General features: G+C 57.4%; 1 protein-coding gene across 10 annotated transcripts in view; it reads right to left on the bottom strand.

Annotated features, from left to right (window-relative positions):
* Positions 1-18,581, bottom strand: part of ATP11A (ATPase phospholipid transporting 11A) — a 109,375-nt gene that overhangs the window by 24,461 nt on the left and 66,333 nt on the right. For all 10 annotated transcript variants that reach the window (XR_002336784.1, XM_021065944.1, XM_021065938.1 and 7 more), the window contains 9 exons: positions 18,147-18,211; positions 17,144-17,225; positions 15,567-15,717; positions 14,291-14,488; positions 13,317-13,487; positions 12,674-12,837; positions 10,974-11,045; positions 9,738-9,811; positions 4,233-4,336 (listed from right to left, as the gene is read on the bottom strand). Coding sequence is in view for 9 of the 10 variants with exons in the window: in XM_021065944.1 (XP_020921603.1) it covers positions 4,233-4,336; positions 9,738-9,811; positions 10,974-11,045; positions 12,674-12,837; positions 13,317-13,487; positions 14,291-14,488; positions 15,567-15,717; positions 17,144-17,225; positions 18,147-18,211 (1,081 nt within the window). In the remaining variant the exon portion in view is untranslated. The remainder of the gene's footprint in view (positions 1-4,232; positions 4,337-9,737; positions 9,812-10,973; positions 11,046-12,673; positions 12,838-13,316; positions 13,488-14,290; positions 14,489-15,566; positions 15,718-17,143; positions 17,226-18,146; positions 18,212-18,581) is intronic.

The following is an 18,581-nucleotide window of genomic DNA, read 5'->3' as shown; positions in this document are numbered from 1 at the left end:
CGAAGACACACGCTCACCACAGAGCGTGCGATTTTCAAACCAGTAAGCAGGCGACTAAATAGGCAAACCAGGGCCAGCGAAAGGGAAGACCTGGCTCTTTTATCTCGACAGGGGAGGAGCCACGCGGCTCAGGCGGCAACCTGCACGTTAGAGTGACGACCCGTAACTGTTTATACGACAGTCTGCTCTCCCGGGTCTCACGGGAGGAAAACGACGTGGGTATTTACGGAACCCGCAGGGTCCACAGGAGGCGAGGTAAGAATCCACAAAGAAGATTCTTCGCTGGGACCGTAATTCCGGAGTCGGCCCCCAGAGCACACAGGCCACCGCCGAGGCACAGGTGAGCTGGGCTCTCAGAGCCCCAGGGGCCGCCCAGGGCTCTTCCACTCCCAGTGAAATGAAGCCGGTCGCGCGAAGATCTAATTGATGGGGTCTCAGACGACCCCCCTCTGCTTCCCCGAGTCCTCCAGCTGCGACTCTGATGAGCCCAGGAAATGAGTCAGAGCCTCCTCCATAACCAGCCCCGATTCTGGGAGGACCCTGGCCTTTCGGGATTTCCCTCTTATGAATTCTAATCTTCTACGACTCTCTCTCGGGGCACACATCACACCTGCTCAGACCTCCAAACGGTACCTCTCCTAAGAGGTAAAACACACGGGCTATGCGGCTTCCTCCTCGTGCCAGAAAAACTGCATGACAAGAGAAAAGCCTGGTGAGGATGACAGCTCCGAGCCGCCCCAGAGCTTAGAGTCGGTGTGGACGGTCAGCAGAAGCTTCAAAAAGAAACAGAACCGTGCTTCTGGAAGCAGATACGCAGCTTCCCCGTGTGGAAACACAGAGCAGACATGCTTTTCTCCAGTCCTCATGCTGGGAACGCCTACAGCCCTGGAGGGACCCTGGATACAAGACGCTTGTGAGCACCGCCGCACACGGGCAACTACCAGGGCCGGAGAGGCTGTGAGAAAGGGGAGCCCTAGCACACCGCTGGGGGACTGTACATTGGTGCAACCGCTGTGGAAAGCGGTACGGAGGTTCCTCAGAAAACTAAACACAGAACGACCGTTTGATCCAGAAATCCCACTCCTGGGCATCCACCCAGAGAAAACCACGCCTTGAAAAGACACATGTACTCCGATGTTCACCGCAGCACTACGTGCAAGAGCCAAGACGCGGAAGCAACCTCAATGCCCATCGACAGAGGAGGGGATCAAGAAGATGTGGTCCATACACACAGTGGACTATCACTCAGCCATGAAAAGGAAAGAAATAACGGCATTTGCAGCAACGTGGATGGACCTAGAAAGCATCCTGCTCAGTGAAGTCAGTCAGACAGTGAGACCCCAACATCAAATGCTTTCACCAACATGTGGAATCTGAAAAAAGGACACAATAAACTTCTCTGCAGAGCACATACTGACTCGCAGGCTTTGAAAAATGTATGGTTTCCAAAGGAGACAGGTTGGGGGGTGGGGGGATGCACTGAGTTTGGGATGGACATGCTGAAAATTTGCTTGTGATGATGGTTGTACACCTGCAAATGTAATACAATTCACTGAGTAAAAAAAAAAAACTTTGATATTTAAACAAAGCCAGACAAATACACTACAAGTAAACAAAATTACAAAACACTATCCCTTACAAACACAGATGCAAAACTCCTCAACACAATTTCAGCACACTGACCCCAACAGCAGGTACAAAAGACCATACACTTGACCAAGGGGGCTTCACGCCAGGAAAGCCAGGGGGAGCCGACGCATGAAAAGCAATGCAACACGCGACGTAAACAGAGCGAAGCAGAAAAACCCACATGCTCGTCTCAGCTGATGCCAAAAAAAGAATTAGAAGCATCTGACAAAACCCAACACTTTTCACGATAAAACCACTCAATAAACAGGAACGGAAGGGAACTTGCTCAGCATGTGCGAGCCGTATACGAAAGCCCACAGCCAGCACCACACTCAAGGGGAAGGTGGAGCGCTTGCTCCTTAGATCAGGAGCACGGCAAGAAGGGCTGCTCTGCCACCTGCAGCTGCCGTGGCACCGGGAGTCTTAACCAGAGCAGTGAGGCAAGAAAAAAAGGCCTTCGAGTTGGAAAGGAAGAAACCAAGTTACGTCTGCTCTCAGAGGACAGGACCCTCTGTGTGTCCGCCACTAAGGATTCCACCGAAAAGAACCTCTGGGACGAAGAGATGAATCCAGCAAAGACGCAAGACACAAAGTCAGCACGCACAGATCAGCTGCATTTCTGCACAGCAACTAAGAACAGTCCCAAAAGACAAATAAGAAAACAATTCCACTCACGATTAGCATCAAAAAGTAAACTACCCAAGCATGAATTAAACCATGGAGGTGAAAACTCAGTAGCCTGAAAACTACAATCCGATGCTGAAAGAAATCACAGAAGTCCTAGGTAGATAGAAAGGCCCCGCGGTCACGGATGGCACCTGATACTCCCGCCAGGACAATGCCACCTGGAGGGATCTGCCGATGCAGGCGACCCCCGTTAAAAGGACAATGGCCTGTCTCGTGGGAATAGACAAGCCCATCCTGAGATCCACAGGGACTCTCTAGGGCCTCAAAATAGACAGCAGTCTCGTAAAACAACAAGGCTGGAGGACACACACACCAGAGAGCAGCAAAAGCCACCACAGTGGTGTGGTCCCCGTGGAGACAGACACTGGCCAGTGGACAGACCCGAGAGCCCGAACGGGGGCGTGCGTGAGTGGCCAAGTGACTTCTGACAAGGGTGCCAGGACTGTCCAACAGGGAACGAAGAGTCTGTTCAGCCAGGGGTCTGGAGCCAACCGGGCAGCCACGTGCAAGAGAAGGAAGCTGGACCCTTCCCGTCCCCACACAAACGAACTCTAAATGCACCAAAGACCTGATTGTGCTACTTCGGTGCCAGGCCACAAAACTCTCAGAAGAAAACACAGGGACCAGTCTTCACGATCTTGGATTTGACAAGTTTCTTAAGTATGACACTAGCAGCGCAGGCAACAGTAAAAATTAATTGAACCTGATTAAAGTGAAAACGTCTGTGCATCAAAGGACACCATCAAGAGATCGATGGGCAAACTACAGACGGGACAGACCATCTGCAATTCAGGCATCTGCTCCGGGGCCAGCGCGCAGCATGCGGGCAACTCCGGGCGTTCGACAAGAAAAAGACCTGAGTGAAACACGGGCAGGGCTCTCTGGTGGCGCAGCAGGTGAGGGGCCTGGCGTTGTCCCCGTGGCGGCCTGGGTCACGGCCGTGGCCCAGTTCCATCCCTGCTCTGGGAACTTCCACATGCAACAGGTGCAGCAAACAAACAAACAAACAAACAAAAGGGCAAGGAACGTCTTGAATGGGCATTTCTGCAGAGAAGAAGGTGGACAGACCGTCGAGAAGCACACAGAAGACGCCCACCATCCTCAGGCGTCAGGGAAACGCAAATAAAGCCACACCGAGGTACCACTGCACGCCTACCACGGCGACCACGGTGACACAATGGAAAATGCCCAGTGCTGGCAAGGAGGTGGCGAAACTGCAACCCTCCCGCTTTGTAGAGTGGTCCAGCTGCTGCGGGGAGGCGCCTGGCACTTCCTTCAAAAGTTAAGCACATCCGAACCACCCCGCGGCCCAGGCCCTCCTCCCCTGGGTACACAACCCAAGGGAAAACAGGGGCTGAGACAGGTCCCAACAGCATGACTGCCCGGGGCCGAAAGGTGGGAAGAACCCACGGGGCCATCGACAGGGGACGGACCCACAAACGTGCGCGCCCCGCAGCCAGACGAGGGAGGCTCGCTCAGCCGCAGAGGGAAGCGAAGCTGCCGTCACAAGAGCGCGGAGGAGCCCGAAGCAGACCGAGTACTCGCTTCAGAAAAAGCAAACGGGGCGCTCACGAGGGCGAGCGTCCCGGCCCAGAGCAGAGTCCTCGGGCTCTGGCTCAGCATTGAGGCAGCGCCAGGCAGCAAGGCAACCACGTCCGATGCCCGGGGACAAACTACAATGGCAACGATGCGGAAACGAACGGAAACACTCAGATGACCGGGTCGCTGCTGGACGGCGGAAACGGACGCCGCCCTGGGCCTCGACCACACGTCCACAAAGCCAGGCCTCAGGATAAAGGTCTAGCCCCCCTACTATTCTCAATGCGCCGGTGGTTCTGACCCCCAAAGACCACGGCAGCCCCTGCTGCAGAAGGGCTGCGACGGGGCTCCCCGCCCAGCACACGCCCGCGGCTCACCACGGCGTTGTGCTCCACGCGGGACTGGATCTGCTCCACCTTGCCCTCTATCACTCGGGGGAATATGGAGGAATCGGCTCCTTTGCAAAAGAGATAAATTTCTCCTGGAAGACAGAAAAGCAGAGTTTCGTTTAATCACACCGTGGGGGTGACAGGTTATTTTTCACACCAAACTGTTTTCAAATTACACACCAAAGCAGGAGTGTGACCCTTTTAATAAATACTCGGACTGGGCTTGCTAGCATCTCACTGAGGATTTCTCCGTCTACGGTCACCAGTGATACCGGGTCTGTAATTTTCTTCTTTTGTGGTATCTTTGCCTGGTTTTGGTATCAGGGTGATGGTGGCCTCGCAGAATGAGCTCGGGCGTGTTCCTTCCTCCACTGTTTTTTGAAAGAGTTTCAGGAGAACGGGTGTTAACTTTTCTCTGAATGTTTGACAGAATTCACCTGAGTAGCCCTCTGGTCCCGGACTTCTGTTTTTTGGAAGGTTTTTACTCACATATTCGATTTTGGTCCTTGTGATTGGTCTGTTCATATTTTCACCTCCTTCCTGGTTCAGTCTTGCTTGGTAGGTGGTACCTTTGTGAGAATCTGTCTCTCTCTTTCCTCTAGGTTGTCCGTTTCATCGGCACATACTTGCTCACGGGAGTCTCTTATGATCCTTCGTATTTCTGTGGCGTCAGTTGCAATTTCTCCATTTTCATTTCTTTTTTTTTTTTTTTTTGTCTTTTTGCTATTTCTTGGGCCGCTCCCACGGCATATGGAGGTTCCCAGGCTAGGGGTCCAGTCGGAGCTGTAGCCACCGGCCTACACCACAGCCACAGCAACTCGGGATCCGAGCCGCGTCTGCAACCTACACCGCAGCTCACGGCAACGCCGGATCGTTAACCCACTGAGCAAGGGCAGGGACCGAACCCGCAACCTCATGGTTCCTAGTCGGATTCGTTAACCACTGCGCCACGACGGGAACTCCTTCATTTCTAATTTTATTGATTTGAGCCCTTTCCTTTTTTTCTTGACGAGTCTGGCTAAAGGTTTATCAATGTTGATCTTTTCAAAGAACCAGCTTTTGGTTTCATTGATCTTCTCTCCTATTTTGTCTCTATTTCATTCATTTCTGCTCTGATCGCTTACGATTTCTTTCCTTCTGCTAATTTGGGGGTTTGTTTTTTCTTCCTTCTTTAATTGTTTTAGGGGAAAGGTTAGGTGGTTTATTCGAGCTTTTTCTTCTTTTCTGCCCTGATCAATTAGGATTTATCCCAGGGATGCAAGGATTCTTCAACATCTGCAAATCTATCAATGTGAGACACCACATCAACAAACTAAGAATAAAAACCAAATGATCATCTCGACAGATGCAGAAAAGGCTTTTGACAAGATCCAGCCCCCGTTTCTGATAAAAACTCGCCAGAGAGTGGGGATAGAGGGAACCTACCTCAACGTAATAAAAAGCATATATGAAACCCCACAGCTGACCTCATTCTCGACCGTGAAAAATTGAAAACATCCCACTAAGATCAGGAGCGAGACAAGGATGTCCACTTCCACCACATCATTCAACACAGTTTCTGAAGCTCTAGCCACGGCCATCAGAGAAGAAAAAGAAATCAAAGGAGTCCAAATTGGAAAAGACGAAGTAAAACTATCACCACTTGCAGATGACATACGATACTCATATAACACCCTAAAGACAGCGCCAGAAAACCGTCAGAACTCATCAGTGAATGTGGCAAAGTTGCAGGCTGCAAAGTTATCACGCAGAAATCAACTGCATTTCCTTATACTTACAATGAAAGACCAGAAAGAGACATCAGAGAAACCATCCCAGTTACAACTGCATCGAAATGAATAACATAACCAGGAATAAACCTGCCTGAAGAGACGAGAGACCCACACTCCCGAAACTATCAAACACGGATGCGAGAAATCAAAGATGACACCACCAGGTGGAAAGACAGGCCACGCTCTTGGACTGGAAGAGTCAATACTGTCAAAATGACTGTGCTACCCAAGGCAATCTACAGGCTCAGTGCAATTTCTATCAAATCACCAAAGACATTCTTCACTGAACTAGAACAGAACGTTTAAAAATGTGTATGGAAACGCCAGAGACCATGAACCTGTCTAAACATAACAAACAAACAAAACCAGAAACAGACCACGGCCAAGAAGAGGGAAGGGGAGGGAGTGGGATGGACGGGCATTTGGGGGTGTGGGGGATGCAGACTTATATCTGGAATGGAGGGGCCATGGGATCCTACTGCACAGCACGGGGAAGTGCGTGTGATTGGGTCACGTTGTCATACAGCGGAACTTGACAACACACTGTAAATCAACTACACTTTAAGGATGATAAATTTTTAAAAAATAAAATGAAATTTAAAATTTCCAAAAAGTTAAAAAAACAAAAACAGGGACAGCAGCACTAGCCCAGTTAACATGCAAAGTCAGGGACACATCACACTACACACCACCCCAGCCTCGTCTCATTCCCGCAACCCCAGAATCTCACAGGAAGTCGGGGACCAGGAAAGAGTGGCCCCGAGCGTCCACTGTCCGTCACCGCGGCCCTCTCTCTGGCAAGAACCGGGACCGGGGCGGGAGAGGACGCAGCGTGCGGGCGCCCCCCAGCGGGCATCACTGCACCCACCGAGGTGCTGAGGCGCGAGCTCCTCCGCTCTCTGCGGCCGCTTTGCTGCCCTGCGGCTTGACACCCGGCTGCTGGGATCTGGGTTCTCCTCCGAACCTGTCTTCAGGAGGAAATCGCCCACCTGGAGACCCCTCCCCGGGTGGATCCTCGGGGACCCTCAACGCTGGTGGCCTGCGAGGGGGAAGCCCTGGCCAGCCACAGGGCACCGAGAGAAGCCTGTAACTGTCCCTTGGCAGCCACCTGCCCAGCAGGGGGGCCCTCCGCTGGGGCAAGGCTGGGGACCCAGACCAGCTGGGCCACACCGGAAGCCCAGCCCAGGGCTGTCCTGCCCACCTTGGCTTTGTCCCTGGTTGCAGAAAGAACTGACTCCTGTGACACATACAGAGTGGAGCACTTAGAAGGCAGCCCAGTTCACGCTCACAGAAGCCCTGAAATTAAACCAAGGGCGATGCTGACCCATGGGCAGACACAATGGCATCTGAGACATGGGGCAGGCACGCGGCATGCATCCGGGCGGCGCTGGGACAGAAGTGGCAGCAGAGCTGGCCGCACTGGGCAGGAACGTGGGGAGCAGCCAGCCCGATGCCCAGAAGAGGCCTGTGTGCCCTTCGGGCCGTGACCCAGGACTCCTGGCCGAGCACCGGCCAGCGTGAGGGCAGAGTCCATGCCCAGCCAGCAGCCGTGATTTCCAGGCAAAGCTCGGCCATCATTGGGCTCAGATTAGAACAAGTTCTGTGGTCCAGATGGTTCTGAATGGTGATGCACACTTGAACAAGAATTTTTCTAGAAAAATCACAGATGATTCATGGTAATGGCTTGAATGACTTAAATTTCCCGCTGTCGCAACCTGTCATCCCTGAGTACCTGCTTTAGACGGGGACGTAGTCACCCTGAAGCCTGGATGGAGCAGCGTCTCTGACGCAAGCGCACCCAGAGCCTAAGGCGGCATTTAATCCACAAAGGACAGGAGCAGAGAGGGCTTGCTGCCGGCTTCAGACCCTGCTGTCCAGGCTTGTGAGCAGGTGTGAAGTCACTCATCCCAAGTGCTGCGGACACACAGGTGCACACACAGGCCGCGCTGGGGGACCCCGGCCAGCGGTGACGGCGAGGCATCCTCGGAGAGGAACGCAAGTGCTGCCTGGCTGAGGGGCTGGGAGGCCTGCTCGTCAGGCCGTAAGCAGGGCCGTCGGCGTCGGCTCCAGGGAGGCACCGCTGCTTGGAGAGCAGCTTTAATTAAACAGTCGACACCTCTGGAAGGTGACTGCGGCGTGGCTGGCTCAGGTGGCCGCCTCTCCCCTCCAAAGCCCGCAGGAATAGGCAGGCGTCACCTCAAGGCAGCGCTTTCTAACGGCGCCCCTGCCCTGTACAGCACCCTTCTTGCGGGCCGGTTCCTGCTCGAGCCCGGGCCACGCTTTCTCTGACAGCAGGTGGCACTGTTTCCGAAGACTCCACGGCACCCAGCCCGGTACCAGCTTGGTGACCTGGCAGCTCAGGGGGCAGCAGAAGGTGTCTGTGGCTGTGGCCGTGACTGCAGGCTCGCGGTCCCAAGCGTGCCTCGAGCCCCAGACCTCACGCTCGTACGGGAACTCGCAAGGCAGAACGACGGAAGGCATGTACCTCCCCAAGAGAAGCCTTCATCCTGGACGAGCCAAGCACCGGCCAGCACCCGGCGGAGCGCGCACTGGCTCGGGGGACTCGGCCGTGGTGTCCTGCTGCCCCGGGGCCAACGCTGTGTCGTGTCCTGGCAGCATTTACATAAATTACTTCACGTTCTGCAGCACCCACACGTGTCGCTGGTGGAGCCGTCGGGTTTGAGAACTGGCCGGAGGCGAGGGAGCCCCGGGGATCAGAGAAGCAGCTCTGAGACGCCCGTGTTCTCCAGCTCACGGAGCGCAATTCATGGGCACCTCTGGCAACCAGGCCGCGTCCTCAACCGGCTCCGGGGACAAAAGAAGGCATTTCCGGTCCCGCCGAAGAGACTCAAACAGCCCTGTGGAGGGAACTCTCTGTTCACTCCCTGATGACCTGAGATCCGCTCGGTGTGTTAGGACAGCGCCGCCTCTGTGACCTGCCCTCAGATCCCTAGTTTGGGCCCCGTCTGTTTAGTTTCGGGGCAGCGGCTCCATCAGATGCTGTGTCTCCTGATGTGATGCCCTTTGAACCTGCGGGAGTAGACTGGGCCCAGTGGTACCCGGCCCTTCACGGGCAGGGCTGGGGGGCACCGTGTCCAGAGAAGCAGCTCTGCATCGAGGATGTCGCAGCCTGGCGGACCAACAGACGGCTTGTCTGCCAGGAAACCAGGCGGCCTCTAACGGCGGCTGCTGAGCTGTCCTGGGGGGGCTGCAAACCCGTGAGAAGGCCTCTGTTGGCGGGGGGAGGTCCTGCCAGGGAGATGCCCTCGGGTGCACAGCGCTGAGCAGAGAGGGGGCCTCTAAATGAAGAGCCCTCACGGCCACACTGGAGGCAGCCTGGGAGGAGAGCCCGGGGCAGCGCGGCCTCCGTGAAAAGAGCTGCAGGAGCATCAGGGACACGAGCCCAGGAGGCCCCGCAGGGACCAAGAGCACACAAGGGCTCAGGGAGGACGCGGTCGCAGATGCCCAGCTGGGGCTGCAGACGGAGACCCCGAGGGGTGGGGTGAGCAGATGCCCTGGCGGAAAAGAGCAAAGGGCCTAAACCTCGGTCTAAAGGGCTTGGGACAAATAGGGCCTGAGCTTGCGGCATCAGCGCCTGCAGCTGGCTTACCTGTGTTCTTAAAACAGAGAACAAGGGGTTAAACCCTTAAAGTGCCTACGGAATGCAGGAATCCGAATAAAACATAACCTTAATGTGTTAAGACGTCAAAGAAATTCCTACCTGTAGCAGATTTGACAATTACACTCATTCTCCTTCTTACAGAGTCAAAACTCAGTACTTCCAGCAATTCAAACCTGAAAAAGATTTAAAACTTGTTTTTTCAGGAGGTCCCGTCATGGCGCGGGGGGAAACGAATCTGACTAGTCTCCACGAGGATGCGGGTTTGATCCCTGGCCTCGCTCAGTGGGTGAAGGATACGCCGTTGCCATGAGCTGTGGTGTAGGTCACAGACGTGGCTCGGATCCTGTGTTGCTGTGGCTGTGGTGTAGGCCAGCAGCTATAGCTCTGGTTAGACCCCTAGCCTGGGAACCTCCATATGCAGCAGGCACGGCCCTAAAAAGACAAAAAAATTTAAAAAAACAACTCGTTTTGAATGTCACCGGGTGACTACCAACCTCCTGCTCTGCGCTACACAGCAGGACCCTAAAGCAGAGCCTGCTGGCCGGTGGCCCCGCCGGCCCCACGCTGCTGTGAGGAGCTGGCCTCACCTCAGCGGTGATGCACCTGCCTTTCCGGACAGGGAGTCACCGCCCTCCCAGGGGTCCCCAGGGGTCCCCAGGGCTTTGCAGGGAGCCCCGGCTGACCTTGGCCAATCTAGGACCTAGCAGCCGCGCACCACCCCCACTGCCTAGGAGTTTATTTTTCTTAAGAAAAATGTAAAATGCAGTTCCTCCGAGTCCATCACCAGCAAAGCTTAAGTCCCGTACCACCGCCCTTGCCTGGATCTGTGACTGCTTGTTGCGGTTTCTCATCCAGGAGAGACGGACAGCCCCGTCTTCCCAGACAAGATAAGACAGGCCCTTTGTCCCTGGAACCATCAGTTTTAGCCCCGACGGGCCCTCGAGCTGATATGAGACGTGAAACAGCCCACGTTCAACTGCTCAGCCCACGGCCACCTCTCAGTGTTTCTACAGGACCCTGTGCTCTGGGAACGCGGGATCCGTGGCCACTCCCGGGGAGCGCTCACCTCTCCCCCTTGGGGCAGGTCAGAGAACGGCCCTGGGAGGGTCAGAACTACGAGAAGCTCCAACTCTCGCAGTGAAACTGTTGGCGGCTCGACCAGAGCCTGTCTGAAGGCAGGACACCAAGAGCACCTCTCACTGCCCGAGTCGAGCCCTCCAGGCGTTTGAGTGACGTGCTTGGTTGCGGCCCAAAAGGGAGCAGGCGTCACGGAGGGGGCAGCGACAGAGAGCGAAGACGACCCTCTGTCAGCACCGCCCCCATCCTCGTCCTCACCTCTCAATGCCATTGTCTCTGTTCATAAGCTCCATGTGACTGTCCTTCAGCCGCAGGTACGTGAAACCAAATCTGCGGAGGACAAACTCCAGTTAACGTGGCCCCCGATGTCTCCGTTCCGCAGGCTGTTTGTTCTGCACGTTGGGGAAACCAACCAGCCTCCTAAGGGGAGGCTGTAAACCATGTTGTACAGGCGGGAGATGACAGCACTGACCGAGTCACTGTCTCAAAAAACTGCCCAAGGCCAGAGAGGCCCGCCCGCCCCAGCCCGCGGCTGCCCCGTATCACGAGCCTTCTCCCCGGCGAGCGGGGGTGGCAGGCTGGGGACGCCCCCCCGTCTGTGTCGACCCACATTTGCCTCCTGAGCTGCGTGGCTGTTGAGGGCTTGGTGACGATGTCAGATGCCCTCGCGTCACGGCGGAAGCTGCCGCCCAGTTCAACAGCGGTCCGCGGGGCACCTGCCCTGTGACGCCCCCGCCCCGCAGCCGCGTGGAGCTCTGGGCACAGCCCGGCTGGGAAGGAGAGGAGGGCGTGGTGTTGGGACTTGAGGAGGGCACAGGACCGGGAGGTGGCCGTGCTGCTTCTAATGCGGCAGCCCGGGGCTGGAGGAGGAGGCGGTGGGCCGGGCGCACGGGGTCCACGGACCCGGCAGGACGGCGGGCTGAAGGAAAGCCCCCCGGGGGTGGCCCCCACGCCCTAGTCTGCCTTGATTTCCCAGCACCCGTCTTCCAAGAAGAGGCAGACCTCACTTTGGGAAACCTGCCCATCGACGCGTGAACCTGTGCTTTGAATAAGGGCTGCAGGGACACAACTTACACGCCCGATGTCCCCATTCAAGCTGGTGGGGAAAATGCACAGCTGAGTCACCAACAAACACATGGTTCTAATCAGGCTAGAGGCGCCTGGCGCCCGCTCCCTGACACTGGCGGAGAGGGAGGGCGGCGCTGTGAGTAGTTTTCAACCGGGGGACAGCTGATCTGCGGCCCCGTGTCAGTGTCGGGGTGCAGCAGAGTGACTCGGTTCTCCGTGCAGAGCTTTGCTATTCTAGGCTATTACAAGATATTGGCATAGAGCCCCGTGCCAGGCAGGAAATCCGGCACCTTCAATACTAAGCCAGGGTCGGGAGCTGTGAGAATGGAAAGACACTTCCCTGACTTGAAATTATGTATCTGGAGAAAAAGCATTTTCCAAGTGTTTGCTTAAAACCCCGTGTCTTGCAGAAAGAACTCCCAGGACAGAGGTGCTGAGGGAGGAGGCGGAGGGCGGGTGGGCTGGCTCGCCGGGCAAGGGAAGCGGGCTCCCAGCCTAACCCGCTCCAGGCTGTGCGGCCTGGGGAAGCTGCCTGACATCTCTGGGCGGCAGGTCTCCAGATGGACGAGGAAGACTTGTCCTATGGGGGCTCTCAGACTGTCTGCATCTTTTGAGCCTGGGATTATCCAGAATGGCCTCTCGCTAATTCATGGCAGAAAACAGGAGGGGACGCTGCCCAGGAGACAGTGATAAACACTCCGGCCGGTGGGAACGGCTGCTTCGCTCACTGCCACCAGGTGTTTAGGAGGGACCCACGTCCACCGGGATCCAGAGGAATCCATCTCCGAGCACACGGGCAGTGACCGCTCGGCCTCTGTCCCCAGGCAACACCCCAGGCACAGGGCAGACCCAGGATGCCTCCAGGAGGGTCCTCACCGCAGCCCCCGTACCTCTGGATGCCTTCCACCAGGGCCACCTCGTCGGGCGAGGACGAGATGTACACACAGCGCTTGCCGGAGTCCGGCGACTTCCTGGGCCCGTCCACCTCGTCGTCATCCTTCACCTGGATGGTGTGGCAGAGACAGAGTGCCCGGAAAAACAGCTCCTCTCGCTCCTGAAAGTGCAGCAAACCCACCGCTCTATGGTTGCCACATCCGCTCAAGACAGAAGGGTACACAAGGCAGGAAACAGCAGTGTGCGCGGTGCTGCCCCAGGGCCCAGTAGCTTCCCCTCTGGTGGTGGCAGTGGAGTCCAGGCGACTCCAGCACAACAAGGGCAAAACAAGGGTGGAAGCGAACTTCAGGGAGGCGGCGGAGGGTGGAAGGCAGAGGAGAGCATGGCCGGTGAGGCTCAGGTTCCCTGGGGATCCCTGAAGTCGCCCCACGGCCGGGGGCTTCGAGACAGAGGGCACCGAGAGGGGCTGGGCTGGCGTCACCCTGCCAGGTGGGACGCCCCGTGGGGCCACAGACCACCTGCCCCTCCCCTCTGGTCTCCGGGGAAAAGTCCGGCTCTGAACAAAACCACCTGCTGCGCTGACCCGGGGCCCATCCTGTGACCCGCCCGTGGGGGTCCGCCGGGAGCGCGGCCACCTACCCGCCCGCTGGCGTCCGGGGAGGCGTCGATCATGTCCATGGCGGCGTCGGGGAGCACCTGCCCGTTGCAGACGGCGTGGGGCACGTACACGTGGCCCTCCACGCAGCACTCCCGGAACTCCATGTTGTTCTCCGTGAGGGTGCCCGTCTTGTCCGTGAAGACGTACTCCACCTGCGGACACGGCCGCTGGGAAGGGCCTCCGCGAGGACCCCGACAGCCCACGGCCGCCTCCTCCCCACGAAACGGGTTTCCCCGGCAGCACCCCCCGCCCGTGCTACTTCCCGGGGGGTGTCCTGGGTCTGATTTAACCAAAGAACCATGGATACGGTGGCATGAACTTCCTCTGCAAGGTCGGGCAGGCCCAAACTCAGTGTCACTGAAGGGGATCCGGCCCCGTGGGACCATCGAGAGGCGTGAGGAGCACGGTACCCCTCCCCCGGCTGTCAGAGACCTGCCAGCATCGGGCCAGGCTGGAGGGGCCCAGGTGGGTCCACCCTCTACCCTGCTGATCTGCTCGGGGCCGCATGGCGCTGGGGCCTGTCCTCCAGGCCGAGAGCTTTGAGGGCAGCGTCCAGGCCGCCCGATGTCACCCTGCAGCACGAGGTCGGGGCAGGGGCCTGAACTCCCTTTGGCCCCCAGACTGAAACTCAGTCTCACTTTGTCCAACCTGGAAACGAGGGCCGCAAAGCCAGGGGCAGAGCTGTGGGCAGGCTCACTTTACCCCCCACCCTTAATTCACACCACGGAAACCCAACTCGGCACCGCCTAGAAAGGCCACGCGTGAACTTGTGTGACGTGTAAATAAAAGGTGCCGCCCCCCGTCCCATCAACAAGGTTCAGCCAGTTACAGCCTGCATCGCCAGCCACCAAGGGTGACCTGCCTGCGTGATCGTCTCGCGCCATCCAGGACCCTGGGGGCCTGCAACGGGGGGCTCGGTGGCCAGTCCACGGACGACCACTCAGGAGGCACTGACCTGTCCCAGCTCTTCGTTCAGGTCCGAGGTGTTGACCAGGGGCCCCTCCCCCGTCTCCTCGTCAAACATCTCCTGGTCCCAGGTGATGAAGTAGGAGCCCAGGAACTTCTGCATCTCCACGGTGACGTACATGGACACGGGGATGATGTAGTTGAACAGGACCATGAAGGCCAGGAAGTCCGTGAACGCTCGGAGAAACTGAGAGACGCGGCGTGACCCCGGGCTGCCCGCCCGCGGCGCCGTGGCCGAACCCTCGGGCCAGCCCCAGCCGGCTCACAGGTGCCGCTCAACACCGCGCTTCAGGCCCAAAGCTGAGGACCGGCCAGGCAGCGCTGGCCATCGGCCTTCTCGCCTGCACCTGCCCCAGCACCTGCCAAATGGGGGATCACCTGCCAAATGGGGGGGTGGAGTGTGTGTCTCAATCCCGAGGGGGCGGGGCGCGCTCCTCTGGGGTCCTACTCCCGGGGACGGGGGGAGGCCTCACTCCTGGCGGGGGGTAACCTCTTCTGTGGGGTCTCACTCTCGGGGCGGTTCTCACTCCCTGGGGGCCCCTCTCCTGTGAGTCTCACTCCCCCCGGGGGGGGTGCCCCTCCAGCAGGAGCCCGAGGGACTGTGGACACAGCGATCCATCCCAAGCTCCCTGGGATGCTGACCACGACCAGACTTGGGAGTCTCCACAGATGGCTCTCCTGTACACTTCGGTCCTATTGCTGAGCCATCTGTTGCGTGGGCGGCAGGACTGAGCACAGAAAGAAGTAGGAGCCCAGGTGGGGGTCGCACACGGCTCAGGGCACTCAGGGGGCCCAGCCAAGGCACCCTTCTCCTTCAAGCAGAGGAGGCTGAACCTGTCACTTTAACCCACTGGTTTGGGTAAAAATACGAGCCACTGAGCCACAATTCCCTTCAGTAAAAGTGGAACCCATTCTTACTGAAATTTCTGTAAGAGATTTTCCCGTCTGTTGCCCTAAGTAGGGGCCACAGGTCACATAGTCTCTGTTAAGCACCCTGGGCTCCTCTGACAGAGGCCACTGCCCTGGGTTCTGGTAAGGCCGGCAACCTTTAGGTGGGCGCGCCCTCAGGCGCTTAGGCTGGAAATGGGTACCTTCCCAGCCTCCAATACTCGGAACCCACAGAGGGCGGAGCCACCAGCGCGGGGGCGGGGCTTCCCGCACCACGAGACCGCATCCCCCCAGACGCCACCGCCGCGACCACCGGCTCCCGGCATCTCCACGGCGACGGCGCGGCGCCGCGGCCCTTGGAGGGTCGGGGTCCCTACCAGGTTCCGCTGCCGCTCTGCCTCCGTCTTCCGGTTGTACCAGGGCTCGTCCTGGAAAGGCTCGCTCTGCCAGGCGTACTTGAGGGCGGTGTTGATCAGCGCCTTGCTGACGAGGATGCACAGGTACACGACGAGGAACGCGTTCATGGACCTGAAACGCGGACGGACGGCCGTGGCTGCCCTCCCGCGCCCCGCGGGAGACCCCGCCGCCCGCTGCCTTTCTCCGGCGCTGGACCGTGTGCGTGCGGACCGACGGACAGACAGGAGCAGCCCAGCGGCCAGCCCTCACATAAAAGGAACCGCCCGCCCGCCTCCGAGGGCACTGTGGGCAGCGGGGTGGCGCTCCGGAGCCAGCAGGGAAAGGGCAGGAGGAGGGGATGCACGCTGCCCAGCGGCGCCTGCAGGGTCGAGGCCTCTCAATTCCAACGCCCAGACATCAACCTCCTCTACCGAGAAGCATCAGTCCCTGAGTTCCAAATCCGGAAACTACCATCACAGAGGGGGGACGGGGAGGAGGCGGAGGGAGGAGGGAGGGGAGGAGGGGGCGGCCGGTGCAGGAAAACCGCTGAATCCCTCGCACCGGTGTCTTAGGGATCCTATGAAGAAGGTCTGACTTTGCAGTATCTGCTTCTGAAACCGATTTCTCAGGCAGACACCCGGAAATTCAGCACCCTTCGGAACAAGAAGCAACCCTCTGATTTCCACAGACAGGGGCCTGGGGTAACGTTTGGAGGCAGCTCAGCAGGAGCAGGTGGAAGAGGCCCCAGCAGCGCCCCCCCCCCCCATTACGGAGTCCTGAGCTCTTTCCTGACCGATGTCTGTACACCCAGCGTCCAGCACACGCCAAGGATGCGCCTCAAGAGGCAGAGAAGGAGTTCCCGTCGTGGCGCAGTGGTTGACAAATCCGACTAGGAACCATGAGGTTGCGGGTTCGATCCCTGCCCTTGCTCAGTGGGTTAACGGTCCGGCGTTGCCGTGAGTTGTGGTGTAGGCTGCAGACACGGCTCAGATCCCTCATTGCTGTGGCTGTGGCGTAGGCCAGTGGCTCCAGCTCCGATTCGACCCTGAGCCTGGGAACCTCCATATGCCACGGGAGCGGCCCAAGAAAAGGCAAAAAGACAAAAAAAAAAAAAAAAAAAAAAAAAAAGAGGCAAAGAAGAGTCCGGGCCCTGTTCTCTCACAAATCTAAGGCTGCCCGTGACGTATGACCAAAAGGACTTCACCGTTTCGTGAAAAGAAGAGTCCGGGCCTCTGCTGACACTTTCCTCCACTGAGCCACATCCAAAGAGGGACCGGGTTTTGACTTTCTCACGAGACGGGGCAGGAGCTGTTGGGCGTCCACCCCTGACGCTGAACCAGGACCCTGGGCGCCCACGCGAGGGACCCTTCGGAAGTGGGGCTGGGGGAGGTGTGGCCGTTGGCGACCCGCGGAACGAGACAGTCAACCAAGACCTGCGTGCCGGCTGCACTGCCTGCCAGACGCCAGCAAGGAGCCGTCGGGCAGACGGGACAGGATTTCAGGTCCAGGGTGGTCGGCGGCGCTGGGAGGCCCTCGGAAGGACGGGCGGGGCGCTTACTTTTCCACGGCGGAGCGCTTCTGGGACTTCGACTGGTAGTTGAGGGCCATCTTGGTCTCCATGCCCGTGTAAACGGCGACGCCTGCGGAGGAGCGCGGAGCGCGGCGGTGAGGACAGTGACACGCTGCCCGCCCCGCCGGGTGAGGCCCGCGCGGCTACGGGAGGAACGACACTTTGCACAAAACAAATCACGTTTTAAATTTTCTAGGAAAGCTAGCTGTTCAAAAGAGTCACAAAGATTTCAGACGGAAGAAATGCTTTTTTTTTCCTGCAAAGAGAGAGATCTGCACTTTTTCTTTGAAGTCAGACTTTAAGGTCAGTTCAGATTGCGGGTTTGCCAACAATGAGACACAGGTGTGTGTTTATAAGCTGTTTCAATCAAAACATAAAAATGAGCCCACCAGAAATGGGAGATACTAGCAACGAAATAGAGCCATTAAAAGAAAATTTCTGGAGTTCCCGTCGTGGCACAGCGGTCAACGAATCCGACGAGGAACCATGAGGTTGCGGGTTCCATCCCTGGCCTTGCTCAGTGGGTTAAGGATCCAGCGTTGCCATGAGCTGTGGTGTAGGTCGCAGACGAGGCTCGGATCCCGCGTTGCTGTGGCTCTGGTGCAGGCCAGCGGCTACAGCTCCCATTGGACCCCTAGCCTGGGAACTTCCATATGCCGCAGGAGCGGCCCAAGAAATGCCAAAAAAAGAAGAAAAGAAAAGAAAAGAAAATTTCTGCAGAATTACAGTGTGTGAATTCTTCCAAGGATGCAACTTTGTATTAAAAACCACAGGCACTGCACATGCAAGCAATATCGTCAGATGCCACTGCTCTGTGAAACTGACTGCGTGTTGATGCTGGTTTTCTTACTGAGGCGAAATGAAGGCTGCCATAAAATCCACAACACCTCAAAGCACAAAGGCGCGTTCATGGTACCTCTATGGATTGTGACTGTTTAAAGGGTCTGGTTTTAGAAGGCATTATTAATAATTCACTAATTAAAACATTTACCAAAGATTTTCTCGGTGTTCTTTAGCGTGGCTCCTCTAAGAAGCAAGTTTTCCGATCCTAGTGGCCTGCAAAGATAAGGATGACCAGAAACAGGGCAACGGAGAAGCAGGTCGGCGTCAAGAAAGGCGACACGGCACTGGCTCAGCACGCTGCTCGCTCGAGGAACCTCTCCCAGAGTGGGTCCGCTCGTGTCTATACCATGAAGGCAGACGTCTGGACGGTGAAGGCCTTGTCTACACCATGAAGGCCCATGTCTGCACTGTAAGGCTTGTGTCTACAATATGAAAGCCTGTGTCTACACCATGAAAGCCTGTGTCTACACCATGAAGGCTTGTGTCTGAACCACGAAGGCCTGTGTCTGGACTGTAAGGCTCGTGTCTACACCATGAAAGCCTGTATCTACACCGGGAAGGCGCGTGTCTGGACTGTGAAGGC

The sequence above is a fragment of the Sus scrofa genome, chromosome 11 (genome assembly GCF_000003025.6).
Source record: "Sus scrofa isolate TJ Tabasco breed Duroc chromosome 11, Sscrofa11.1, whole genome shotgun sequence".
NCBI lineage: Eukaryota > Metazoa > Chordata > Mammalia > Artiodactyla > Suidae > Sus > Sus scrofa.
This window is presented reverse-complemented; position numbering and strand designations above follow the sequence as displayed.